Source organism: Trichosurus vulpecula, chromosome 3 (genome assembly GCF_011100635.1).
Source record: "Trichosurus vulpecula isolate mTriVul1 chromosome 3, mTriVul1.pri, whole genome shotgun sequence".
In the NCBI taxonomy this organism is placed as follows: domain Eukaryota; kingdom Metazoa; phylum Chordata; class Mammalia; order Diprotodontia; family Phalangeridae; genus Trichosurus; species Trichosurus vulpecula.
In genome coordinates, this window is record NC_050575.1 from 22,103,007 (window position 1) to 22,130,872 (window position 27,866).

General features: G+C 44.0%; 2 protein-coding genes across 3 annotated transcripts in view; one reads left to right on the top strand and one right to left on the bottom strand.

The window, feature by feature from the left end:
- Window positions 1-27,866, top strand: part of CEP170B (centrosomal protein 170B) — a 124,069-nt gene that overhangs the window by 91,352 nt on the left and 4,851 nt on the right. For both annotated transcript variants that reach the window (XM_036748758.1, XM_036748759.1), the window contains exons 14-17: window positions 1,568-1,727; window positions 4,643-4,786; window positions 19,765-19,853; window positions 22,534-22,627. In XM_036748758.1, coding sequence (XP_036604653.1) covers window positions 1,568-1,727; window positions 4,643-4,786; window positions 19,765-19,853; window positions 22,534-22,627 — 487 coding nt within the window. The remainder of the gene's footprint in view (window positions 1-1,567; window positions 1,728-4,642; window positions 4,787-19,764; window positions 19,854-22,533; window positions 22,628-27,866) is intronic.
- LOC118841372 (eukaryotic translation initiation factor 4 gamma 1-like) lies at window positions 11,425-16,019 on the bottom strand. Its single transcript, XM_036748760.1, is given in 5 exon segments — window positions 11,425-11,742; window positions 11,744-12,680; window positions 12,682-13,116; window positions 13,118-13,592; window positions 13,595-16,019. Coding segments are annotated over 5 exon segments (4,575 nt in total). The 5' UTR covers window positions 16,005-16,019.

Consider the following 27,866-nt stretch of genomic DNA (forward strand, 5'->3'; position numbering starts at 1 on the left):
AATTGAATCTGAAACTAGGAATTCTAAGAGGTGGACGTAAAAGGGCAGCAGAATCCAGGCATAAGAGATAAACTGTACAGAAGCACAGAAATGGGAGATGGGAAAGGGTCAATTTGCCTAGATCAAAGAGTGCATAAAAGGAAGTAATGAATGATAATTCTGGAAAGGAAGGTTGGAACCTGATTGTAAAGAGCTTTAAATGCCAAAAAAGTTTGTATTTGGTGCTAGATCAAATATAGAGAGGTAAGAGGAAGCCAGTGGAGTTTATTGAGCAGGGAGTGATACAGTGGGTCCTGTGCCTTAGCAGGATCACTCTGGCAGCTGTAGAGGGAGGCTGGATTGGAGAAGAGACAAAGCAGGAGGTCAATATATTTACTGTAGTAGTCCATATAAGAGGGTGGTGGACCTGAAATGGGAATAAGGTGGGGTAGATGGGAAAGATATTGTTAGAGTGGAAATGACAGGACTTGGAAACTTGCCAGAGTTGAGGATGACTTTGAGTTTGTGAATCTGGGTGACTGGAAAGATGTAGGGTCTTTAAAAAAAATAGGGGAAGGTCAGAAAAGAGGCTAGATTTGGGGGAAAAGGTAATGACACATTGACATGTTGGCCATTTTGAAATTGAGTAGAGGTCTGAAGCTCAGGAGGAAAACTAGGGTTGGATATGTAGATCAGTGAGTCGTCTGTGTAGGTAATTGAACCCATGGGAGTTGTTGAGATCACCAAGAGGGGGTGCAGAGAAGAGAAGAGGATCCAGGATGGACAGAGCTTTGAGGTACAACTCATGGTCAGAAGGTATAATATGGATGATGATTGAGGAAAAAAGAATGGCGGTGTGTTTATGTGTTGGTGGAAAACCAAAACAGAGTGTGTCATGAAGCCTAGAGAGAAGAGAGCAACCAGGATGGTTAGCAGTGTCAGATGCTGCAGAGAGATCAGAAGAAGGCTGAGAACTGAGAAGAGGCCATCAGAGACAACTGACGTCTAGAGAGGACAGTTTCAGCTGAATGATGTGGTCAGAAGCCAGATTGTAAGGGGTTAAGAAGTGAATAAAGGGACAGGAAGTGGTGGCAAGGAGCACAAATAGTTTGACCAGATGACAGGGTCACGTGAGAATGAGGAATATCTAAGCATGTCTGTTTGCCACTGGGAATCAGGTCTGTCCTTCGGAGTCTGATGTGCTGTGAATAGGAAAAAAATCATCTCTTAGGTATTTGCCCTCTAGGTTAGATAGGGCAGCATTGGGCTCAGCTCTACTGAGATTATGGCATGTCAGGCCCAATGATAGGCTGGTGGAGTGTGACTTGAGTGGCCTAACTGGCACCCTCAAATTGCCTGCTGATTCTGGGAATAGGTAAAGCTGGTCCTGGTACCAGGGTTCAGGCCACTGCTTCATTTGTCCCTTGTTCCAGTTCCTCCACACTCCCCACTGGAAGGACCATAGGGCAGCTTCCTACTTGGTTAGGGTTCTTGCCTGTTCTGTCCCCTAAGCTGAATTGGGCTATTTTGGCCTTCTGGGAGCTTGGGGGTATTCTGAACTGGCCTTGCCTATCTTTTTTGGCTGCAGGTTAAGCCAGACTCTGGTGAAAGATGTTGCCATCTTGGCGAGAGAGATCCAGGATGTGGCTGGGGATGGAGACTCCCAGAGCTCCTCAGGAACTGGCCGTGGCACCTCACTCAGCTCTGTCCCCAGCACCCCAGCCTCCACTATCTCTGCCAGAGAGGAGGTGAGTTTCTCCATTGGGAGTGGCTACCACTAGTTACCAGACCCTCAGATAATGTGATCTAACCTTGGATAAATTCTGATAAGAAGGCCATGAGCTGAAGCCTCTTTGAAGGCTTTTGAAATTTGTGTCCCCTTAGTTTAACTAAAAGTATTAATAGGGAGGTGATGTGGCTCAGTGGATGAGGTCTCCCAGAGGAGATGTAGGTTCCAATATTGGCATAGCTTAGTGCTGACTTGCTGTGTGACTTTGAACAAGTTGTTCCCCTTCTCCCCGGTCTCAGTTTTTCTAGCTACAATATGGGGATGTTAGATTAGATGGTCTTTGATGTCCAGTTCTCAAAAGAACAAAATTCTATGATACTATGCTAGTTTGGGCAAACCTCACTGAGCCTCAATCAACTCATCCATAAAATGTCCAGGATGATAATTCAATAAGCATTTCTCTTTCTAGAAAAAAAATCTCTATTGCTGTCTTTTGCTTTTATATCACTTCTATTTCCAAATAATCACCTCCTTATCCTGCTATATAGCAAGCCATTCCTTGTAAGATAGAGTAAAAAGAAAGGCAACTCATGAAAACCAAGCAATACATCAACTGTGCCCAATGGCATGTGCACTGTTCCATCCCTCACCTCTAAAAAAGGGATGCTTCTGTGATTGAGCTATGTTTCATGTCTCAAGACCATGGAGCATGGACCTTGGAGCCTGGAAGTAGGATGTGCCCAGAGGAGGCTAGTTGTGTCCTCAAGAATGGGCTATGTGGCTTTGGGCGGTTGACTTCATTTTTCCAGGTTATACTGCTTCCTAGACTGAACAAGTGGAGACTCCTAAATGCTTGCCATCAGGGTTTGTTCTTCAGTTGTTTCAGTCATGTCTGACTCTTCATGACCCTGTTTGGGGTTCTATTGGCAAAGATACTGGAGTGGTTTGCCATTTCCTTCTCTAGCTCATTTTACGGATGAGGAAACTGAGGCAAACAGGGTTAAATGATTTGCCCAGGGTCACACAGCTAGTGAGTGTCTGAACTTGAGTCTTCCTGACTCCAGGCCTGGTGCTCTACCCACTGTGCCACCTCGCTGCCCTGGAATATAGTAAGTGATCATTAAATGCTCATTGATTGATCAGTTGGATGGAAACTTTGCCCCACTTTCTTGGAAGTTGCAAGGTTTTCTCCTCCTCCTTGAGCCTCGGAGCCTATCACAATACTTCTGGGCTAGGCTACGGCTGGAGATAGAACAAGGCTGTGTGTATGAACCTACTGTTCGTCTCCCTTCAGAAATCAGTCGTATCAGCCTTTGATGGAGCTGAGGATTTCTCATCTGGAACTCTTTTTTTGTAGGAGGAGCCGTAGAGTCTCAGAACTAGAGGGAACCTCAAAGGGCATCTAGTCCACACCCTATCTGAGTGTGAATTACCTTTCCACCATCCCCTGCCCGTGTGGTAAGGGAGGGTCCAACACCTGTTAGTTCAAGTTCAGTTTGGGGACAGAAAGAGGCACTTGCAAGTTATCGAACAGTTAACGAAAGGTTAACTTTGCCCTCACGCAGCAAGGACATATGACAAGGATTCCATGGCACCTGGCCTCCATGCATGCAGGCTCACCTTTTCTCCAAATAGAAATGCCAGTGGAGGCCATCTGCCAGTAGGGCAAAGTATGGCAACTCACATGGTCTTCAACCATCCACCAAACTGCAGAGGCTCCAACCCTATGGGAGTGGGACTCAAGTGATGAAGAAGCTGCACCAGTGAAGGCAGGGGCTAATCAGGTCTCAGAGACAGCTTTGGGGCATATTTAGGGAAAGCTAATCCTTGTTATGGAAAAATAGAGAGGACCCCAGTCCTATTACAAAGTAGCTCGAGCTTCCCTTGGGAGCTCTTCATGGATGGGGACCTCATTACCTGCTTAGAAATTCATTACTTACTTTTGGACAGTTGTGATTATTAATCGGTCAACATTTATTAAGCACCTACTATGTGCCACGCACTGTGCTAAGCACTAGGAGTTTCTTCTTCTAAGAGGCTTAAAATCTGTCTCCTTCTGCCCTCCAAGCAAGTCTTATTAATCTTCCTCATGGCAGCCCTTTAGGTATTTGAAGAAAGCTATCCTCTTCCCCTAAGCCTTTTCCAAGCCAGTTCCTTGAACGGATCCTGGATCCTGAGCCTGATCCCTGGTCCTCTTGCCGGTCTGATCTTCCTTCTCTAGACATGCTCTAGCTTATCAGTATCTGTCTAAAATATGGCACCAGAACTAGACATAACAGTTAGATCCATCAAAAAGGGTCTGACTAGACCAAAACATGGCAGAACCATCATCCCCCTTATTTTCAATGCTGTTCCCCTCTTCTTAATATGATCTAAGATACCATTAGCTTCTTTGCCTCCCCAATTTTTTAATATAAAATGTTGTAAAGTCATAGAGTTACAGTATTTAAAGTTTGCAAAGGACCTTAAGATCATCTTATCTAGACCCATCATTTTCTAAATAAGGAAAGGGAAGTGATTTTCCCAGGGTCACATAAATAATAGGTAACAAGACTGGGATTTGAACCCAGGTCTTCACCCCACTTCAGTTATCTTTCTGTTATGCATCATGTCGTTTAACCTTTCTGTATTTCTTTACTCATCTCCCAAACGGGAACAATAAGCAGCTCTGCCTGCCTCAGAGGGTGTTGAGGATGAGTGAGGCAATGTCTGGAAAGTTATTTTGGAAAGGATGAAAAGTGCTACGAATGTCAGAGACAGATTGGAAATGCCTGTGGATTTGGAGAGAGCTGTGGGAAAGGGGGTGGGGAAGGGAAGAGCTGGAAAGCTCAGTGCTGTCAGGACAGGGTGTTGGCCATCAGCTCTGTGGCCTCTGGTCATTCTCCTTAGCTCCCAGAGAACTTCTTTCTCTCTCTGTTCCCTTTCTCGTTGCAGCTGGTACAGCACATCCCAGAAGCCAGCCTCAATTTCCAAAAGGTGCCACCTGGTGCCATGGGTTTGAAGGACTTCGACCAGAACATGAATGACAATCGGGATGACAATTATGCTTGGAGGACACGGCCCAGAAACCGAGAAGAGGCATGTTACTTTCTTTAAATTTTTTTTATTTATTTCATTAAATACTTTCCACTTACTCGTAAAAATCTTTCTAACATTCCTTTTTTAATTTAATTTTTTATTTATTTAATTTCTTTAATTCATTAATTAATTTTTATTTATTATTTAAATTTTTAACATTTTGAATTCCAATTTCTTTCTCTCCCTCTCACCCCTCCTCCCTCCTTGAGAAGGCAAGCAGTTTTATATTGATTGTACATGTGATCTCATGCAAAATGTATTTCCATTTTAGCCATGTTGCAAAAGAAAACAGCCCCAAATCCCCAAACAAACAGAGAAAGTAAAAAAAAAGTATGCTTCAGTCTGCATTTGAGTTTATCAGTTCTCTCTCTGGAGGTAGATAGCTTTTTTTTTTTATCATGGGTCTTTTGGAATTGTTTTAGATCATTGGCTTGATTAGAGTAGCTAAGTCTTTCAGAGTAGTTCATTCTTACAATGTTGCTATTACTGTACACAATGTTCTCCTGGTTCTGCTCACTTCATTTTGTATGAATACATATAAATCTTCACAGGTTTTTCTGAAACCATCCTACTTGTCATTTTTTTTAATTTATTTTTTATTTTTAGTTTCCAATACTCAGTTTCACAAGTTTTTGGGTTCCAAATTTTCTCTCCCTTCCTCTCCTCCCTCCTTCCCCCAAGACAGCATGTAATCCAATGTAGGTTCTACATATACCTTCACATTGAATTTATTTACATAATAGTCCAGTTGTAAAGAAGAATTATAACCAATGGCATGAATCATGAGAAAGGAGAAATGAAACCAAAAAGAAGGAAAATGAAAGAGCAAATAGTTTGCCTCAATCTGCATTCAGACTCCGTAATTCTTTCTCTGGATGTGCATAGCTTTTTCCATCATGAGTCTTTTGGAGTTATCTTAGAACCTTGCATTGCTTAGAAGAGCCAAGTCTATCAAAGTTAGTCCTTACAGATACTGTCTGTCTGTAATCGTGTATAATGATCTCCTGGTTCTGCTCCCCTCACTCAGCATCAGTTCATATAAGTCTTTCCAGGTTATAATGAAGTCAGTCTGCTCCTCATTTCTTATAGCATAATAGTATTCCACTACATTCATATACCACAATTTGTTTAGCCATTCCCCAATTGATGGGCATCCCTTTGATTTCCAATTCTTTGCCACCACAAAAAGAGCTGCTATAAATATTTTTGTACATAATGGTCCATTCCCCACTTGTATGACCTCTTTGGGATATAGCCTTAGAAGTGGTATTGCTGGGTCAAAGGGTATGCACACTTTTATAGCCCTTTGGGCATAGTTCCAAATTGCTCTCCAAAATGGCTGGATCTGTTCACAACTCCACCAACAATGATGATTACCACTTTTTAACAGAAATTGGAATCTGGTGCTGTTAGACACCTTCCTTCACATTTTTTCCATGGATTCCCTTGAAATTCTTGACATTTTATTCTTCCAGATGAATTTTGTCATTTTTTTCTAGCTCTATAAAAGAATTCTTTGATAGTTTGATTGGTATGGCACTGCATAAGTAAATTAACTTACATAGAATTGTCATTTTTATTATATTGGCATTAATTTTTCCATTTAGGGAACAATTAATTTGGTAGAATTCACTTGTAAATCCATCTGGTCCTGGGGACTTTTTCTTAGGGAGCTCATTTATGGCTTATTTAATTTCTTTTTCTAAAATAAGGTCATTTAAGTATTCTGTTTTCTCTTTTGTTCATATGGGTAGTTTATATTTTTGTAATATTCTTCCACTTCACTTAGATTGTCAGTTTTACTGGTATATAATTGAGCAAAATAGCTTAATTCATTTATTCTGATGATTGATTTTCATCTTCATTGGTAGTGAAGTCACCCTCTTCATTTTTGGTACTGGTAATTTGGTTTTCCTCTTTCTTTTTATTTTTAACCAAATTGACCAATGGTTTGTCTATTTTTTTTCCCATAAAACCAACTCCTACTTTTATTTATTAGTTCATTTTTTTAACTTTCAATTTTATTATTCTCTTCATATGGAATGCTTAAAAGTCCTTTATTTCATTAAATATCCATTTTTTCCCTTAAAGGATTATACTTAGTTTTGCTGGGTAGGTTATTCTTGATTGTAATCCCAGCTCTTCTGCCCACCAGAAAATCATATTTCAAGCCCTCCACTCCTTTAACGTGTTAGCCACTAAATCTCATATGATTTTGGCTGTGGCTCCACAGTTTTTGAACAGTTTCTTTCTGGCTGTTTGAAGTATTTTCTCTTTGACCTTGGAGCTCTGGATTTGACTATAATATTCCTAGGAGTTTTCATTTTGGGATCTCTTTCAAGTGGTGATTGGTGGATTCTTTCAATTTCTATTTTACTCTCTGGTTCTCAGATATTGGGGTAATTTTCTTCAATAATTCCTTGAAATATGATGTCTAGGCTCCTTCCTTGATCATGGCTTCTAGGTAATTGAATAATTCTTAAATTATCTCTTCTCTATCTATTTTCCAGGTCGGTTGTTTTTCCAATGAGATAATTCACATTTTATTCTTTTTTCCCATTCTTTTGACTTCATTTTCTTGTTTCTTGATGGCACATGGAGTCATTAACTTCCACTTGCCCCATTCTAATTTTTAAAGAATTCTTTTCTACAGTGAGCATTTGTACTTGTTTTTCCATTTGTCCAGTTCTACTTTTCAAGGAGTTATTTTTGTCAGTGAATTTCTGTGCTTCTTTTACCATTCGGCCAATTCTCTTTTTTAAGGCATTAGTTTCTTCAGGTTTCTCTGCATATGTGTGTGTGTGTGTGTGTGTGTGTGTGTGTGTCTTTCACCAAGTTGTTAATTGTTTTTTCATAATTTTCTTCCTTTGCTTTCATTCCTTTACCTAATTTTTCCTCTACCCCTGTTATTTGATTTTGAAAATCAATTTTTAACTTTTCCAGGAATTTTTGTCCAGTGACTTTTTCTTCTTTGAGGCTTTGCTTGTGGCTATTTTAACTTTGTCGTCTTCTTTTGAGTTTGTGTCTTGATCTTCCCTGTCACCATAGTGGCTTTTTATGGTGAGGTTTTGTTGTTGTTGTTGTTGTTGTTGTTGTTTACTCATTTTCCTATTCTGTTTCTTGATTTTGACCTTCATGTTAAAGTTGAGCCCTGTTCCTGGCATGGGGAAAGGGGTACCATCTCAAGCTTTAGACTTTTGCTCTGTTCTTTTCAGAGCTAGTTCTTAGGCTTTGGAAATTTTTGGTTCTTCTAAGGTGGTGTGATCTGGGAAGAGGTGTGGTCACTGCTCTCCTGGTCTCCACTCCGGTCCTTACCCTGGAAGGGTCCCTGATGCCTTGGGATTGCAATTGATCCTGTTCCTCAGGGCCTCTGTTGCCTTGGAGTCACAAGCAGTACTGTTCCTCAGGGGCCCTGATCCCTCATGACCAAAAGTGATACTGGTCCTCTGAGCTCCGGCTCCCTCTTGACCAAAAATGCTCCTCTCTGCCCTTGAACTGTGACTCAGAAGTGGGTATAGGCAGTGGATTTGGCAAACAGCATTTGGTTCTACATCTGGTGTTAGCACAGGGGTCCCCTGTTATCTGTTTCTGACCAATTTCCAGGTCTCCTTACTCTCTCTGGCTTGAGAGTTCCCAGAAGGTGCTTTTTGCTGCTTCTGTTGCCACCATCTAATCCTACCACTAGTGTTTTATCCACGTGGGCTGTGGGCCAGCATCCATATCCCATGTCACAGATCTCTCTTTCTGACATCTTAAGTTGTCTTGGACTGGAAGAATATCTCACTATGACTTTTTGTTGGCTCTGCCACTTCAGAATTCAATTTGAGTCCATCCATTCTCTATCTGAAGGTAAATAGCATTTTATATCCCAAATCCTTTGGAGTTGTGGCAGGTCACTATATTAATCGGTTACTAAGTCTTTCATAGTTGATTATCTTTACAATGTTCCAATAGATACCCAAAATGGAATTTATTATCTTTCTCCCCAAACCCTGTCCTCCTTCTAATGCCCATATTATTGTCCAAAGCACCACCACCCTCCCAGTCACCCAGGCTTGCAACCTAGGTATTATTCTTGACTCCTCACTCTCTCTCATCCCCCCCACATCTAATCAATTGCCAAATCCTGTTGATTCTACTTGGCTGAATGCTTTCTCTCCTTTGCCACCCCAACACCACCAAAGTCCAAAAACCAAGTTCCAACTTCCCCCTCTGCCTCCAAACCTATTTTACCTTTACCCTTGTACTGCCTCCTCTCCCTACCCATTCCTACCCTTACTCTCCCCACTCAGGTTCCCCCCACTCCAACTATGTAATATAGCCAAAGCTCAGGTACTAAGAAGAGGCATATTTACCCATTTGATCCAACATACATCTATTAGGTATCTACTACATGCCAAATATCCTTTTAATTTAAAAAGTTTAGGATCAGGATCCTGACCCTGAGGGCTGGTCTCATCAGGGCCTTGGTCCTTACCTAATTGGCACCAAAATGCCTTTGCTTGAGGATAGCCTCGCTTGTGGCAGAGACAGAAGCAATTGGACAGATCCAAGCCTTCAGGGAGCTCAGAGTCCTAGGTAGGAGGGTGGGGAGAAAGAAACAGATCCAGTTTGTGACCATGGGGAACCCACCAAGTAAGGAGACAGAGAAGAAACAGCCCATGGCTCTACTATAAGGGACCTCACAGCCTTCCTTTGTGGGAAAACTGGACTTAACAAAGAGAGCAGGATGTTGTGGGATCCAGAGCTAGACTTTGTGTCTCTAAGTGTGATGGGTTCAGAGAAGAGAGATACCATTATAGAACGGAATAGTCAGCAAAGGCTTCCCAAAGGAGGGATCATAGACCTATAACTGGAAGGGACTTCTGAGATCATCTAGCTCAATTCCGTTATTTTACAGGGGAGGAAACTGAGGCCCAGGGAGTTTGAGTGACACAGGATGTCAGAGCTGGAAAGAGCCTCACTCAGGTTATAAAACATCAGGGTTGGGAAAGGACTTTACAAGTCACACCAATAGTGAAATCTCAAAGGGGGAATTTAAACCTAGGTCCTCTGACTTCAGAACTGGTGCCTTTTCTACTATATCAGAAGCTTGAGGCTGAGGGGAAAACCCCCAGCTCCCAGGATGGGTATCGGTTTCAGGGGTGGGGAACCTGCAGCCGCAAGGCCACATGTGGCCTTCCAGGTCCTCGGGTGCGGCCTTTTGACTGAGTCCAAGTTTTATAGAACAAACCCTTTTATTAAGGGGATTTGTTCGGTGAAGTTCGGATTCAGTCAAAGGGCTGAACTTGAGGACCTAGAGGGCCACTCGTGGCCTCAAGGCCACAGGTTCCCCATCCCTGGTTTAGATAATCCCCATTCCCTGTATTTGCCCCAATCCACCGAGTAATCTCACCGAGTGCTACAGATTCCTCCTAACACATCTCAGCTTACTTTAGGGGGTGTGCTTTGGGAGAATTGTCTTTTTTTACTCACTTTCTCAGTGCATCTGTCTCTCTGTGCATAAAATGGGGCAGTTTAGCTAGGTGATCTCTAAAGTACTTTCTCCACCTTGATGTTCCATAGTCCAAGGCCCCTTCCAGCTCTGACATCCTGTGCACTAAGGTCCTTCCCAGTTCAGGAACAGCTCTTGACAACCACTTCTGGGTTCTGTCAATATAACTTAAGTCCCAGAGTGGCCTAAATATGGCCGAATGAGGTCGGAAAATGCTGCCTGATAGTAATTCTATGGCTCTGTATTTCTTTCTTGGTTTTTTTTTGAGATTGTATTGATGTCTTTTGTTTTTATGTCAGTTATTTTCCAGTGTACCCTCACATTCCAAGTGAACCTTGTCTTGTAACCCAGAAAATATAGTTCAACAAAACCAACCAACATGTATCATAGCATGTACAACATTCCAATCCATAGTTCTGGCCACCATTACTTACCACACAGAAAGACGGAATTGGGAACAAGGAAGGAAGGAGAGAAGGAAGGAAGCAACTGTTAAGCACCTACTGTGTGCCAAATACTAAATACTAAATGTACAAATATTAACCTCATTTGATTCTCACAACAATCCTAGGAGGGGGGTGCTATTATTAGCTTCATTTTATAGTTGAGGAAACTAAGACAGAGGTTAGGTGACTTGCACAGGGTCATACAGTCAGTAAGTGTGTGAGGCAGGATTTTTTTTTTTTTTGCTTTTTTTTTGGCAGGGCAGTTGGGGTTAAGTGACTTGCCCAAGGTCACACAGCTAGTACATGTGTCAAGTGTCTGAGGCCGGATTTGAACTCAGGTCCTCCTGACTCCAGGGCCGGTGCTCTACTGACTGCGCCACCTAGCTGCCCCGTGAGGCAGGATTTGAATAATTACAGGCACCGTGCCCCACCAGCAGCAGAGGAGGTGGAGGGGGTGGGGGGGGCTGGGGCGGAACGCTCCCAGCAGTGATTTTCTTAAAGAAAAAAGGACCCCAGGGGTAGGCGGTGGTACCCCACTCCACACCAATTTTTATGACTTTAGCCATCCTGCCTCTTCAGCCACCAATTTACTAGCTCAGACACACACCGGGAGCTACAGGCACAGGCCGCAGCCCCGCCTGCAGTCTGTGCAGCCCCTGTCTGCGCGTCCATTTGGGTGGCCTCTGGCCGGCCCGCCCTCAGTTGTGATCAGACTCATCATCCTCCGCCTCACGCAGCCACGTGAAGAAGGCAGTGACAGACCTGAGGGCCACAGCCTTGCCCTGCTGTTCAGCGGGGTCCTTGCTGCTCTCCCAGCTGTAGAAGGCCTCCTCTTTGACTACGTCTTCATCATAGAGCGCATCAAAGAACATGCGTAGTAGGTTGGCTGGCTGCTCCAGGGTGACCACAAGCGCCTGGGGGGCGTAGAGCGCCTGCAGCTCCTTCTGTTCATCGTTCACGTATTTCTGTAGAAGTTTCGCTTGCGCCTTCAGCACGGCCACATCCACTCGCAGGGGGGGTCTCAAAAATGATGGCTGAGTAGCAGACAGCGGTCATGAGTGCACGGACCAACGTTTTGGAAGCCACCTGCTGCTCGCTCAGGTTGGCCTCTATCCAGTCACAGATTCGCTGGTTGCTGGTGCTCTCCTTAAGCAGCTTCTTCAGCCGCTGGCTCAGCTCCTCAGGGGACATCTCTCGCTGGCTGGGGGGCTCAGTCTCCTCTCCCAGTGTGTATTCCACTTTCTGCTGGATGACAAAGGCATTGATGTCCTGGTCCTCAGGTAGGAATTCCTTCCAGCTGAGCCCAGCCTCTCGCCACAGCACCCCGACCTTTTTGTGACCCACACTTTTGCACAAGAGCCTCAGGATCTCCAGCAGCAGGGGAGAAGCTTTGCCTAGGGGTTTCAGCGGCTTCAATATTTCCCTGAAAAACTCCCCCATGGGTACCCCACCTTCCCGAAGGATGGGAGTCACCAGTTCTGCCAAGTACAGCTGCACGTGGGGGATGTCAATCTCCATGTCTTCAGCCACTTCCAGGATCTCATGGAGCCCTTGATAATATTGAACGGTAGTGAGGTGACCAGCACAGAGAAGCTGGTGCAACAACTGTCCCATGTGTTCCCGGGCAACAGTCCAGCGCTCCAGAGTCGACTCGATGCTGTTCCGAACGAAAATGAAAAGCAGTGAAGGGGAGGCAAGTTCCTGCAAACACTGTACCACTTCCTTCGTATCATTGAGATGCAGGAACTCCTCAGTGATGGCTTTGGACTTCTCTAGCTCTTCCTCAGATAGCGCAGCCTTGGGGGTACTGGGGGGGCAGCAGCTCCCTCCCGTTTCACTGCGTCCCGACTGCCCGACCTCTGTCAGGCTGGCCGCCTTGCGTAGACCCTCTGGTTGGAGAGGTCGCTCCCGGCTCTCCTCCTCCACTTCCTTGCTGAAGCTCCACTTGGGCGCAAGCTGGGTCCAGGCGGTCACCACGCTCCCCACCCCATTCACTACGCTCCAGGCGATCTCCACGATCCCCAGCTTTCTCTCCACGTTCCCAGCTCAGACTGCGCCTTTGTACCACTCGCCATGTGTCGGTGCTCTGGGGGGGAGGGGGGGGCGGGGCTGCCTGTTGGAGGGCTGAGAAACGGTTCAAGGCAGTGGTGGACAGCCGGGCCGTCTCAGAGGCTGAGTCTGAGGGCTTGCCTCCCATGCCCCCACTGCTGCCCTCACCCCAGCTTAGGCGTCCCCCGGGGGCAAAGAGTTGGTTGTTGGAGTCAATGGATCCAGGCTTAGTGATCTTGGTGAGTTGGGAGGTATCAATGGGTCTGCTGCCTTTGCTGATGGGAACAGTATTCCAGCCTCCATTAACCACAATCAACCCCCCACGGCTGCCTGGCGGAGGGGCCTCGACGCTTGTCCCCGCCCTTGGCCATGAGCTGCTGGACTTTGATGTGCTCGTGGTGTTCCTCCATCTCAGCCTCCTTGTGAATCTGGTCGATGGTCTTAGGGCCCTGGTCTCCCCGGCGGGGCACCCAGCTACTTCTTCGGAGATCTAACAAGTCCTGCAGCATGAACGGGATTCTCGACAACGTCTTCTTTTCCTTGATGATCTTCTCCATTTGGTTGAAATACTGATCCATGCGGGGCTTGGCCTTCTCAAAGTCCAGATCTTTGCCGATGGTAGTGAACAGCCGGCAGAGGCACTCCAGAGACTCCTCGTCGTCGTTCTTCAGTCACTTGACCACGCAGTCGTGCATGATGGCCTCCGTCAACATCTTCAGCTTAAAAAGCTCCCCGATGAACTTGATGTTGCCCAGGGAGCGTGGGCAGGCGATGTCTCTTGCCTCCTCCAGCTCCTCCTTCAGGCGGCCCCGTTCTTTGCCGTTGCAGCCTCATCTGTCTCCTTTTGCTTTTTCTCAAATACTTCATTATCATCTTTGTCTTTCTCACATTCCTTCTGGCACCGGTTTAGCAGCAGTTTCCGGAAATTGACTGTGACTGTGGGCTTGTCGGTGGTTGGCACCTTCAGCCCCATGAGGCAGCGGCACATGTTGGCATAGGCCACTGAGAAGTTGGGCTCCGAGATGGCCTTCTCGAAGATGAGGTCGATGATGCCTTTCAGGCGCTCCTCCGTGTTGATGGCCAGCTGCTGTACCTGCTTCATCAGCTGCTGGAACATCTGGGGCATCAGCTTGTTCAGAATGGATCGCACCCTTCAGAATAGGTGCTGAGTTTTGCTGCCATAGGCATCTTCTTCTCCCCGGTCCTTTTCTGTAGGGCCACGTTTGCTACTGGGCTTCCAGGCCTTCTCGGCTTTGTTAAGCTTCACGTCCTCACTGAGCAATACTGTGGCGATGATCTTCCTGGGCTCCTTCCGAAGGCCCTGGTGGGAGCGCTGGAGGCCAAGATCGGTCAGCAGTCCCCGGGGTAGCTCACTGCCTGGTCCCCCACCAGGACCCCCCCTCGGGGGGCCTCGATTGCTGAGGTTGGGCCAACCCAGGTTGGTAAAAGATGGGGTGAAGTCAGGGCCAGAGTTCATGATGGTTAGCTGGGTGGGGTCCAGCGGCCACAGAGGGGTCTTGTTTGCCTTGTCCAGCACCACATCGCTGATGTGAGGCAGGCCTTCTGGCTTTTGCATACTGGCAAAAATGAACTGGAATCCAAGCAGGAACTCCTGATCATAGTGCTTCTTCTCCTCAGGATTTAAAGGCTTCCACTGATCTGACTTGTACTGGTACTTCTGGTCCCCAGGCTGCATGTTCTCAGCATCATCAATCTTGTCTTCCTTTTCCTCCCAGGTCTCATCAGCCTCCTCAGGCCTAGGGCTCCGTGGGCCACCCTCAGGCTCGGGGGTTGGTGCACCGCCCACAGGCGACTGGCTTTCTGACTCTGGCACACCTTCATTCCCCTCCTTGAAGGCATCCAGCAGATCGCCCACAGTTTCCTTCTTGTTCAGTTCCTTGATTCTCCATCTCTTCTTTGGCACAGATATTGCCACCACTTGGGTGGCTATCTCTTCAAGGCTCTGGGGAAGGGGGGCTGGGGTGGGGGTGGTCTCAGGGGGCAACGATTCCTCTCCTCCCTTCTTCCCTTCAGTCTCCCCTTCCTCCTTGTCCTCCTCCTCCTCCTCATTCTCTAGCTCCTCCTCCTGGGCAGGAGGTGGAGCAGATGGCCCGGGAAAGTTGGCAGGGAGGGTGGGGAGTGCCGGCGTTGAGGCTGGCACCACCGCCAGCACCGCCACCTCCTCAGCCGGCTCCTCGGGCTCAGCAATAGGGCTCAGGTCCATGGCAGGGGGAGGGGAGGCCCTGTTGGGCAGCTCCTCAGGCTGGGCCGTAGGGGCCGCAACTGTGAATTCCTGGGGACAGGCTGGGGAGGGGGGTGGCGGCACAGGAACCGCTTCAGCCTGGCCCACCTCTGGCTGGGCCTCGGGCTCCTTGGCGGGGGCCATGCCATTGGGCTCTGGAGAAAGCTCGGTGTCCGGAGGCTGTTGGAAGCTGTGAGCCTGGGCAGTGGCAGTCTCGGGGGCTGGTGGAGGACTAGTTACTTCTGCCTCTGGGGAGGGTCCAGGGGAGGCACAGGGCTGCTGGAGAGCAAGAGCAAGGCAGGGCAGCTCTGGGGCTTTGTGGGTGGTGGGGGCAGGCTCCTCGACACTCATCTGCATGACCACTGTGGTTGTCATCGTGTCCTCAGTAATGGGGAGGCCTGAGAGGCCTGGCTCAGGCCCTGGCTGTAAAACTGGAGGTGGTGGTGATGGGGTCAGGGAAGGAGAGGATGGCTGTGATGGAGATTCGGAAGGGCTGTGCTCTGGGGCAGCCCCCGGCCGGCCCCCGATGGTCACTCCCTGAGGCCGGTCATCTGGGTGGGTGATGACAGCAACCTGGGGGGTCTCCCCGTTAGCCTGAGGCTCCAGACCTCCTCCTGTCTGCAGAGGAGTGGGGGTGGAGGAGGTCCGGGCCCCAGACATGATCTCCTCTGTGATATCCTTCCCTCCCTGGTTGGGATCTCGGATCCGAATCATCTTCCATTCCATCTTAGGAGGAATCTGGGGTGGCTGGTTCATCATGACTGGGGCGGGGGCCACGCCAGGTGGAAACTGCTGCACACCCTGCGCTGGGTAGTAGGCACCAGCATAGGTCCCAAATTCAGTGGGGCTTGCTCCAGGACAGAAGCTGGGGGCTCCTGGTTGCACCGGATACTGCTGGGTTGGGACAACATATGTGGAACGGCCCTGTCCAGGGATGTAGTAGGCGCCTTGGGAGGCCGGGTAGGAGATCTGGGAGGGGATCATCATCACTTGGGAACCCGCAGGGTAGACATGGGCAGCCGGGCCAGGCCTGGCGGGGGCTGCACTCTGCACACCGGAGGCTGCACCACTTGGGGGCTGAGCCCAGCTTGGGTAGAAATGCTTCAGTCTCCTTCAGTCCACGCAGCCGAGCCCCACACAGCCGCACAGGTGCCATCCACCCAGGCCTAGTGTTCTAAGCACTGAATGACCTAGCTGCCTCTAGGAATAAAAAGTCAACAAACATTTATTAAGCCCATACTATGTGCCAGGCACTATACTAACTTGCATTGTGGATACGAAGAAAAGAAAAAATACCCCCTGTCCTCAAGGAGCTTACACTCTCATTGGGGAGACAACACGCAAACAGCTATGTTCAAACAAGATATACACAGGAAAGACTGGAGACAATCTCAGAGGGAAGGCTAGTATTAAGAGTGACTAAGAAAGTCTTCTTGTAGAATGTGCGATTTTAATTAAGATTTAAAGGAAGGCAAGAGGTAGAGATGAAGAGAGAGAGAGAGAGAGAGAGAGAGAGAGAGAGAACATTCCAGACGTGGGGAGGACAGCTTGTGAAAATGCAGCATTAGGAGAGGGAGTGTCTTGCACAAGGAACAATAAGGCAGCCAGTGTCACTGGATCATAGAGCATGGGCATGGAAGGGAATAACGTGTTGGAAGACTGGAAAAGCGGGAAGGGGCCCATTTATAAAGGACTTTAAAAACCAAACAAGGGGTTTTGTATTTGATCTTGAAGGTGATAGGGAACCTCTGCAGATCGTTGAATGGGGGGGGTGGGGTGAGGGTGGTCAGGTCTGTGCTTTAGGAAGATCACTTTGATAGCTGAGTGGGGGATGGACTTGAGGCAGGGAGACCAACCAGCTTATTGCAATAGTCCAAGTGTGAGGTGATGAGTTGATGGACTCGTAGCAGCAATTTCAGAGGAAAAAAGGGGCATATATGAAAGTTTGGAAAAATAGAAGCAGTAGGATTTGGCAAGTGACTGGATATGGGATGGGGATGAGAGAGTGAGGAGTCAAGGATAATACCTAGGTTGGAAGCCTGGGTGACTGGGAGGGTGGTGGTGCTTTGGACAATAATATGGGCATTAGAAAGAGGAGAGGGTTTGGGGAGAAAGATAATACTTTGGGCATGTTGAGTTTAAGATTTCTCTTGAAATATTGTAAAGATGATGAACTGTGAAAGACTTAGTAACTCTGATCAATATAGTGACCCACCACAACTCCAAAGGACTCAGGATATAAAATGCTATTCACCCCCAGATAGAGAATGGATGGACCCAAAAGACAGGTCGAAGCACATTTTTTTCCTTTCTTTATTTTTCTTACTTGGGGTGGGGGGCAGAACATGGCAAATGTGGAAATGTGTCATGTATGACTTCATACATTTAATAGATGTTCTATTTCTTTCCTTCTCAATGAGTTAAGGAGGGAGTAGAAGGCAGGAGAGAATTTGAAACTGAAAATAAAATTTTTAAAAAAGATGTCTACAGGACATCCGGTTTGAAATGTCCAGTAGGTATTTGGCGATGGGAGACTGGAGTTAAGGAGAAAGATTAGGGCAGGATAAATAGGTCTGAGAATCATCAACATAGAGATGATATTTGAATCATGGGGGTGATGAGATACACCAAGTGAGATGCTATAAAAGGAGAGGAGGAGAGGGTCTAGGACAGAACCCTAGGGACACCCACCTTTATCAGCCATGGTGTGGATGATCCAGCCAAGGAAGCTGAGAGGAGAGGTTAGACTGGTAGGAGGAGAACCAGAAAGGGATAGTGCCATAGAAACCAGAGAAAAGAGTTATCAAGAAGGGGGTGATCGACAAAGTCAAAAGCTACAAAGAGGTCAAGAAAGATGAGGATTGAGAAGAAGCCATTAGAATTGGTAATTAAGAAATGATTGGTAACTTTGGAGAGAGGTTTAATTGGAATGCTGAGCCAGACTGCAGAGACTTAATAAGAAAGTGAGAAGAAGGGAAATGGAGGCACCAGTTATAGATGTCTTTATCAGAGAGTTCATTGATGGAAAGGAAGAGATATATAGGACAATAGCTAGTGGGGATAGACAGGTCAAGTGAATTTTTGAGGATGGAGGAGAGTTTGGTATGTTTGTAGGGAGGCAGTCAGTAGACAGGAGGAAAGTGAAGATTAGTGAGATAGTGGGGATGACAGAGGGACAGGATGGAATAGGATCACTTGGCAAGGAGGCAGGCCACCTCTTCATCTGAGACAGAAGTGAAGGAGAAGATGGGGGCAGAAAGCATCTGAGTGATATGAGACAGAAGAAGCTCTTGGAGAATGGTCTTGATTTTTTCAGTGAAATATGAGGCAAAGTTCTTTGCTGAGAAGATGGGGGAAGGAGAACCATGATAGGTTTGAGAAGGGATGGGAAGGATTGAAAACATTGCTATGGCGAGTGGGGCAGTAAATTGATTAGGAAGATGTAAAAAAAAATGCATTATTACAGTGAGGGACCAATTGAGGTTAACATACAATTTTAGTGGACCCAGTCAACAGTTTTGTGATTCCACCTCACCCCTCCATCTTTGTTCAACCGTATGGGAACAAGCAAGAGCAGCAGTCGGTGGGAGTAATCCAAGGGTGTGGCTTAGCAGGGCAAGATCAGAGATAGGGGTAAGACTAGAAAACAGTGTATAGTTGAACTAGTTCACCAAGGGGTCAAGATGGGGAAAGAGAGGGAAGCCAGTGCAAGATCAATGGCCTGGGAAAAACTGAGGGATAGAGGGAGTGGAGGGCACAGTGAAGTCAAAGTAAGATAAGGGATCGGAAGGGAGAGGGAATGAAAGAATCACCACGGGTTAGGATGAGGTGAAAAAATTTACAGTTTATGAACATGGAAGTGGAACACTTGTGGGTGATGGCAAGGTCAAGGATACGACCGTGCCTGTGTGTGGTGAGGTAGAGGAGTAATAGGTCATGGGAAATGAGTCAACTGCGGAACTAGAAAGTTAGGGTGTTTGAAGGTAGTTTTGGTCCCCCTTAGAGAAGCCAAAAATGCACTTCCTTTCAAAATTAAGAATGTGGAGCTTATTATACACGGTAGTTATTTAACACACGTTTGTTGACTGAGCCTCAGCAGAGCAGCAGCCCTCTAGTTTGGGGTGGGAGTGGCGGGCCAAGGACAGGAAGGTTTTGTGGATGCAGTGCTGTGTTTGGAGCCAGGAAGACCTGAGCTTGAATCCTGCCTTGGGCACTTACTAGTTCTATGACCTTGGACAAATTATTTAACCTCTCTTAGTCTTAGTTCCCTCATGTGTAAAATGGGGATAATAAATAACAGCATCCATCTCAGAATTTTTGTGAGGTTCAAATGAGATAATATATGTAAAGTGCTTTGTCAACCTTAATGATATATATGTGTATGTATATATAAATGCTAGTTATTATTTTGTTGCTGTTGTTAGCATTAACATTAGCAAACATTTATTAAGTGCCTTCTGAATACAGGGCATTGTGCTAGGTGCTGGGCAGGGTGGGAAAGGGCAAAGATAAATATACAGGTCACATCCCTCTTTTTAGATGATAAGCTCTGTGAGGGCAGGTCTTTACCAAGTTTTCTCTTGATAGTATCTGGCATAGAGCCTTCTCTATCATAAGTACTTAATAAATATCTCTTGAATTACAGTAGGGAGGTTACAGTCTATCCTGAGGGCTGACATAGATCCCTGGGCCAAAAGTTCCCTACCCATTTTCCACATTAACCATGCTCATGCTAACTTCCTCGCAGGTGATCTTTGATAACCTGATGCTGAATCCTGTTTCCCAGCTATCGCACACAATCCGGGAGAACACGGAAAACCTTGCAGAGAAAATGAAGTGAGTTTTCTGCACTACACCCGCTGGGGGAGGGACTGTTCTTGCTTTGTCTCATCTGGATGGGGGTGGTGACAGAATAAAGAAGGAGGGCATCTGGAGGTCAGGGAGGGAGCAATGTTCCTGGTGATTGAGCCTCTCGTCCAGCAGAATGTGGGGCCTGGCCTTTCCTTCCAGCAGGACGCTCAGTCTACTTTCCTTATGCCAGGAAACACTCAGGGCCCTGCTCCGGGATAATGGGATTTAAGAGCTGAAGTGGCCTTGGAGATCAAACTTTTTGGTCTCAGGACCCCAAGGACTCAGGACTTAGGACTCTTAAAAATTATTGAGGATCCCAAGGAGCTTTTGGTTTGTATGGGTTATATCTACTGATACTTACAGCATCAGAAATTTAAAACATAAAATTTAAAATATTTAATATTTAATTTAAAACATGCCCATGATGTGTTAATATAAATAATATATTTTTATTAAAAATAACTTTTCTAAAACAAATAAAATTAGTGAGAAGAGTGGCATTGTTTCACATATTTTTGCAAATCTCTTTACTCTCTGGCTTAATAGAAGACAGCTGTATTCTCTCCTCTGCTTCTGCATTCAATCTGTAATGATCTGTTGTTTTGGTCAAAGCATATGAAAAAATCTGGATATGTAGTTGGAGGGGGAAGTATTTTAATAGGCAAATAACATATTAGAATGATTATGAAAAATAATTTTGACCTTGCAGATCCCCCCAAAAGGGTCATGGGGACTCCCAGGGGTCTACAGATCATGCTTAGAGAACTGCTGATCTAGTCCAATCCCTTTATTTTATGGAGGGGGAAGTTCAGGCCCAGAGGTTGTGACTTCCCCAGGATCATGCAGGTAATAAGGATAAAGCTAGAATTCAAACCCAGGACTTAAAATCCAGTGCTTCTTTAGGAACCCTTCTCAAGCGTGTGCTGGAGCCATTGTGGATGAACTCATAAGAGCAAATTGTTAAATCTTCAGTGTGAGCATTTGCTCCTTGGAAATAGGCAAAAACTGCCAATCAAGGCTTGATTTATTATTTTGTTGATTCTAGACTTAAGAAAGTAATGGAGAAAATGTTATTGATGCAGATTAAACTTACAAGTCTGTCATGCAAACATTGGTCTTTTTTTCTTAGAGAGCCAGTTGTTAATTAGAGCTGGTTGTTAAACAGCACACCCCTTGCTCTTCTTGGGTGAGGGAAGAGAGTGTCAAGGGCTGGAGCCTCTGGGTTCTTGGCTTCAGACAGGACCTATCTCACATCCTTCTGGCCCTTGTTGGGGGAGCCTGATGACAGCCTGGGCTGAGGATCTGAAGGGCTGATAGAGCTAGGAGCAGGCTTAGAGATTATCTAGTCTGTATCCTTCATTTTACAGAGGAGGAAACAGAGAGAGAGAGAGAGACAGACAGACATACATACATACACACACACACACATACATACATACACACAGAGAAGTGACATGCCCGCATTGTCACAGGTTTTGGCAGAGCCATGATTTAAACTCATGTATTGTGACATTCTTTCTGGGAACTTAGAACTTAAGGATCTTAAGGCATTAGAAGATGGGCTAAGAGAAAGGCGTCTATGAGTGTTGAGGAGATGGGAAAATTGTCCGGGGTTCCCATAGGGCTGGATCTGGGGGAGCTGGAAAAGGAAACTTTGGGGCTCCAACTTCATTCTCCTACCCCATGTATCTATGTAAGATGGTGCAATATCTATGTGAATGCCCACTTGTAGCCAAGGACACATAGTTACCCTCATACACATGTGCTCACACATAGAGACATGCCCACAAACATCATATACTCGCCGTGTCACACTTACCTGCTACTTTTTATCCTTTCAAGGCTCTGTGAGGCGGTAAGAGCAAATATTACTCATATTGTACAGAGGAGGGAGGTCAGATTCATTGAGGCAGACTGACTTGGCTGGACTTACATGACCAGTAAGTGTCTGCAGTTCAGTCAGTCACAGTGAGTGACCGATAAGAGTCACGGTTCAAATACAGGTCTTCTGATTGTGAATCCTAGTGAGTGCCTTTAGATCTGTCGCTGAGAGTGTTCAGGGAAGGAGGGAGAGGGAAGGAGGAAGGACAAGCATTAAGCACCTACTATGTGTCAGGCACAATAAGTACTTTATAATTATCATTTCATTTGATCCTCCCAACCCTGGGAGGTAGATCCTATTATTATCTTTATTTTACAGAGGAAACTGAGGCATATAGAGGTTAAGTGACTTGTCTAAGGTCACACAGCCAGTAAGTATCTGATGCTGAATTTGAATTCAGGTCTTCCTAGTTCCAGGCCCAATGCTCTATCCACTGCACTACCTAAGGAGCCTCTAAAATACCTCAGCTTATGTATTTTAAACATCTCCTTGTGTGTTCCAGTCTGTGCAGACCTCGTTGCCTTCAGCATAATGAGGTTAAGTGACTCACCCAAAGAGATACGGCTAGGACGTGGTAGAGTCAGGTCCTGAAGCCAGGCATTCTGACTCCAAAGCCAGGGCTCCTTATACTCCCCCATGGGCATGCATACTGATATACATAGCCATGCTCACTTGTTGGTGTTCCACAACTGGAGAATCCCAAAAAAGTAAAGAAAGGTTGACAGTGTGGGTTTTAGACAAGCCTCTGCCTTTTCCTGGAGCTAAGCAGCGATGTGTCCACAGGATTCTCTTCCAGAACACAGAGAGGACCTGGGAAGACATGGAAGCCAAGATCAACTCGGAGAATGAAGTGCCCATCCTGAAGACATCTAACAAGGTGAGTGAACAGCCAGGTTTGTAGTCTGGCTTTGCTGGGGACCCTCATAGGGGAAGGGAAGGGGACAAGCATTTATTAAGCACTTGTTATGTGTTAGGCATCTTATAAATATTGTCTCATTTGAGTCTCACAACAATCTAGGGAAGTGGGTGCTATTATCTTCATTTTACAATTGTGGAAACTAAGACAAACAGAGGTTAAGTGACTTGTCCAGGGTCACACAGCTAGTGAGTGCCTGAGACTGGATTTGAACTCAGCACTCTCTCTCTCTCTCTCCCTTTTCCCTCCCCTTCCCTCTCCCTCCCTTCCCTCTCCCCACTTCCCTCTTCCCCCATTCCCTCCCCCTCCCTCCTCTTTCCCTCCCTTCCCTCTCCCTCCTTCCTCTCTCCTTCCCCTCTCCTTCCCTTCCCTCTCCCTCCCTCCAGAATTGATGGTTTAGGATGCAAGTAATGCGATAAGACCTTTCAAAATGAAAATGAAGTTTTGTTTTTTCAATAAATAATTTAATAAGTCATTGTTGTAAAAAAGGGTACATTGTTTTTCTACCAGTGGAAAAAATACAAAGACTGGTCTGATTTCATTATTTCAACAAAATACTACATAACAAAATCTAGGAGCTATAGATGCAAGAGAATCTGACAAATAAGAAGGTATCTGTTTTTTAACTAGAATTCTCAGTGATATTAGGAAGGCTAGATTGATTTAGAAGTTCTATATGTGATTTTTTTAAATAGGGACAGTAGAAACAATACATAATCAGAATATGATGGAGTGAGAGGAAGCCATAGAATCTGGAATCCTTTTATTAAGGCGATTTGTTATGTGAAGTTGGAATTCAGTCACAGGGCCACATTTGAGGACCTAGAGGGCCACATGTGGTCTCAAGGCTGCAGTTTCCCCACCCCTGTACCTAGACCAAAGGAGAGTCAGCAGTTCAGGTGTCCCAAACTCACGGAACCTTCCTGCAGACCAATAGTAGTTGAGTCAAACAGCAGCCTGTTGAAACTCTCAACCAGAAACAAACTGATAGAAAAAAAATTGGGCTAGGAACTTGTTTACCTCAGACCAGGAGGTACTAAACAGACCTCCCTTTGTATCACATCACTTTGAAAGCACTGAAAGCTTGAAGGTCCCCAGACTAATCTGTGAAAGCAGCAAAAGGAAATAAGAGGGCAGACATTTAAACCAGACATCCCCCTGGAAGTTTACAGAGTCCAGTATTAATATAAAGACCAAAGTCAAGACTTGGAAGAATAAGCAAACAAACAAAAAAAGAAGTTGAAAACAATGAGCTTTTATGGTGACAAGGAAACTCAAAATGCAAATATAGAAGAAGGCAGTGACTTTAAAACATCTACAAGAAAAACCTTGAAGAAAAATGCAGATTGGTCAAAAGCCCAAGAAGAATTTTTAGAAGAGCTAAAGCAAGAGTTAAAGAAAGAGCTAAATAATTATTTTTAAAAACCAGTTGAGAGAAGTAGAGGAAAGAATGAGAAAAGAGTCAAGAATTTGGGAAGAAAAATATTAAAAGAGAATTAACAGCTTGAAAAAAAGGTATGAAACCCTATTGAAGAAAATAACTCTTTGAAATTAGAATAGCCATATGGAAGCTAATGATTTAAGAAATAATAAAATGACTGAAAAAAAATAGAAGAAAATGTTAAATATCTCCTAGGGAAAAACAGCTAATCTGAAAAACAGATCAAGGAGAGATAATTTAAGATCCTTGGAGTATTTAAAAGCCATTAACAACAATAACAAAAAGAATCTAGATGTCACATTTCAAGGAATCATAAAACTGCCCAGATATCTTGGAACCAGAGGGCAAAGTAGAAATCAAAAGAATCTACCAGTCACCTGAAAGAAACCCCAAAATGAAAATTCTCAGGAATAGTATAGCCAAAACCCAGAGCTCCCAGGTCAAGGAAAAAATACTGCAAGCAGCCAGAAAGAAATAATTGAACTACCAAGGATCCACAAACAAGATCACATAAGATTTAGCAGCCACCACTCCAAAGGACTGGAGGGCTTAGAATATGATATTCTGGAAGGTAAAGGACCTAGGCTTACAACCGGGAATAACTTACTCAGAAAAACAGTATAATCCTACAGGGGGGGAAATGGTTCTTTAACTATTAGAGGACTTTCAAGCAATCCTGATTAAAAGACTGAGCAGAAAATCTGACATACAAGCATAGGAGTAAAGAGAAGCATAAAAAGGTAAACACAATTGAGAAATCATAATAGACTAAACAAGGTTAAACTGTTTGCATTCTTACATGCATCATAATACATACAGCCTATCAGAACTTTATCATCACTAGGGGTCCTAGAGGGAGTCTAATTGGGTAGAGGGCCTGGGTGTGATTCTGTTGTGTTTGGATGATCTCAAAAGAAGAATGGAATGGGGGCGGGGAGGCGGAAAGAGTGCACTGAGATGGGGGAGAAGGAGAAGAACAATGGGAAAAATTATGTCACATAAATGGGATACGATAAGAGGAGTTTATACAACAAGGAGGAGACAGTGTCTGTGGGTCAGATGGGGGAGCAGACAACACCTGAACTTCACTCCCATTTGAACTCATTAAAGGAAGGAAGAATACATATACACACAGTTGAGTGCAAAAATGCCTCATCCAGCAGGAAATAGGAAGGAAAAGGGGAGAATTAAGAAGTCATTAGAAGCAAAACATACTTTTAAGGAGGAGCAGACAAAAAGAGAAGGATAAGTATAAGACAATAAGATGGAAGGAAATATATCATTAGCAATTATAACTACGAATGTGAATTTGATAAACTCATCCACAAAATGGAAAAGGATAACAGATTGGGTTAGAAATCAGAATCAAACAATCTGTTGTTTACAAGAAACACACTTGAAGCAGAAAGATACACACAGAGTTAAAATAAGGGGCTGGTGCAGAATCTCTTTATGCTTCAGCTGAAGTAAAAAGAAAAGGGTAGCAATCATGATCTCAGACAAAGCAAAGGCAAAAGTTGACTACTTTAAAAGACATAACCAGCAAAACTCCATTTTGCTAAAAGGTACCATAGATGACAAATTAATATTGATAATAAACATACATGAACAAAATGGCATAACTTCTAAATTTTTCAAGGAAAAGTTAAATTACAGGAAAAATAGACAGTAAAATTCGAATAGTGGGGCATGTCAATTTATCTCTCTCAGGCTTAGATAAATTGAACCAAAAAATAAACAAGAAAGAAGCTAAAGACCTGCATAGAATTTTAGAAAATTTAGATATGATAAATCTCTGAAGAATATTGAATGGGAATAGGAAGGAGTATATCTATTTCTCAGCTGTTTATGGCACCTTCACAAAACCTAACTTTGTATTAGGGTATAAACAATCTTACAAATAGATGTAGAAAAGCAGAAATATCAAATGCATTTTTTACTGACCATAATGCAATAAAAGTTACATTCAATGAAAAGCTTTTGAAGCATATATTAAAAATTAACTGGAAACTGAATAATTTCATTCTAAAGAATGCATGGTGTCAAAGAACAAATTATAGAAATATTTAATATTGTGATCAAAGATAATCATAACAATGGGACCACATTGCAAAATTGTCCAGTTTAACAGAATAGTAAATAGAATATTTAAATAACCCTATCTTAGAAAAAGAAATTGAACCATCATAAATTAATTCAAAGGAAAAAGACCCAGGACCAAATGGATTTATAAATGATTCTGCCAAATATTTGCAAACAATTCCAATACTATAGACAGTGTTTGAAAAATCAGGTAAAAGTGGAAAGTAGTCTGGTGGAAACAAGGCACAGATTAAATTTGCACTTTATACCAAGTTAAGCTCAAAAGGGGTACATGATTTAGATGTAAAAGGTGATATCTTGAGCAAAATAGTGGAGCATGGAAGAAATTACCTGACAGATCTATGGATAGGAGATATATCCAAACAAGAGATAAAGACATTCACAGGAGGCAAAATGGAAAATTTTGATTAGATAAAATTAAAAAGTTTTTACAAACAAAACCAATGTAGCTAAAATTAGGAGAAAAGCAGGAAACTGGAGAAAAAATCTTCACAGCAAATTTTTCTGATAAAGGCCTCATTTCTAAAATATATGGAATTGAGTTAAATTTACATGAATAAAAATCATTCTCCATTTGATAGATGTTCAAGAGATATGAATAGACAGTTTCCAGAGGAAGAAATCCAAGTTATTAATTGTCATGTAACAGTCTCTAAATCACTAATTAGAGAAATATAAATTAAAACAACTCTTAGGTACCACCTCATCCCCACCAGATTTACTAAGATGACAAAAAAGGCAAAGGACAAATGCTGGAGAGATTATGGGAAAATAGGTATACTAAGGTACTGTTGTTGGTGCTATGAACTGGTCCAACCATTCTGTAAAGCAATTTGGAACCATACCCTCAAAAAACTATTAAACTGTTCATACCCTTTGACCCACTAATAATGCTATTATTAGATGTCTATACCTCCAAAGAGATCAAAGATAGAAGAAAAGGATCCATGTATACAAAAATATTTATAGCATTTCTTTCTGTGGAGACAAAGAATTAAAAACTAAGGGAATGCCCATCTACTAGGGAATGAGTGAACAAGTTATGGTATATAAATGTGATGTATTATTATTGTATTATAAGAAATGTAAGGAAAAGGGTATAGTTTCAGAAACCCTGAGAAGACCTTTATGAATTGTTGCAAAGTAAAGTGAGCAGAACCAGTAGAACAATTTATACAATAACAATAATTATTATATTAGATATAATATTTTGATATATTTGATAATTTAAATTTTATTAACTTAAAATATTTAATATTTAAATAATAAACATAAATATATCTAATTATATATTATATCATAACAATAACAATTATTGCTAAGATAATAAACTTTGAAAGACTTAGTGACTGATCAGCACAATAACCAACCACAGTCCCAAAGTACTCATGATAAAAAAAATACTCTCCACCTCCAGATAGAGAATTGATGGACTCAGAGAGCAATTTGAAACATCTTTTTTCTTTCTTTTTACATATATGTGTGTAAGCATATGTATGTATACTCATTGAACTTGGCTAATGTGGGAATTTGTTTTGTCTGACTATATATATTGTAATGGGTTTTGTTTTTCTTGCTTTCTCAATGGGTGGAGAAGGAGGTGGAAGTAGGTAGAGAGTTTAGAGTTAAAAATAAAGTTGTACTAAAAAAATAATT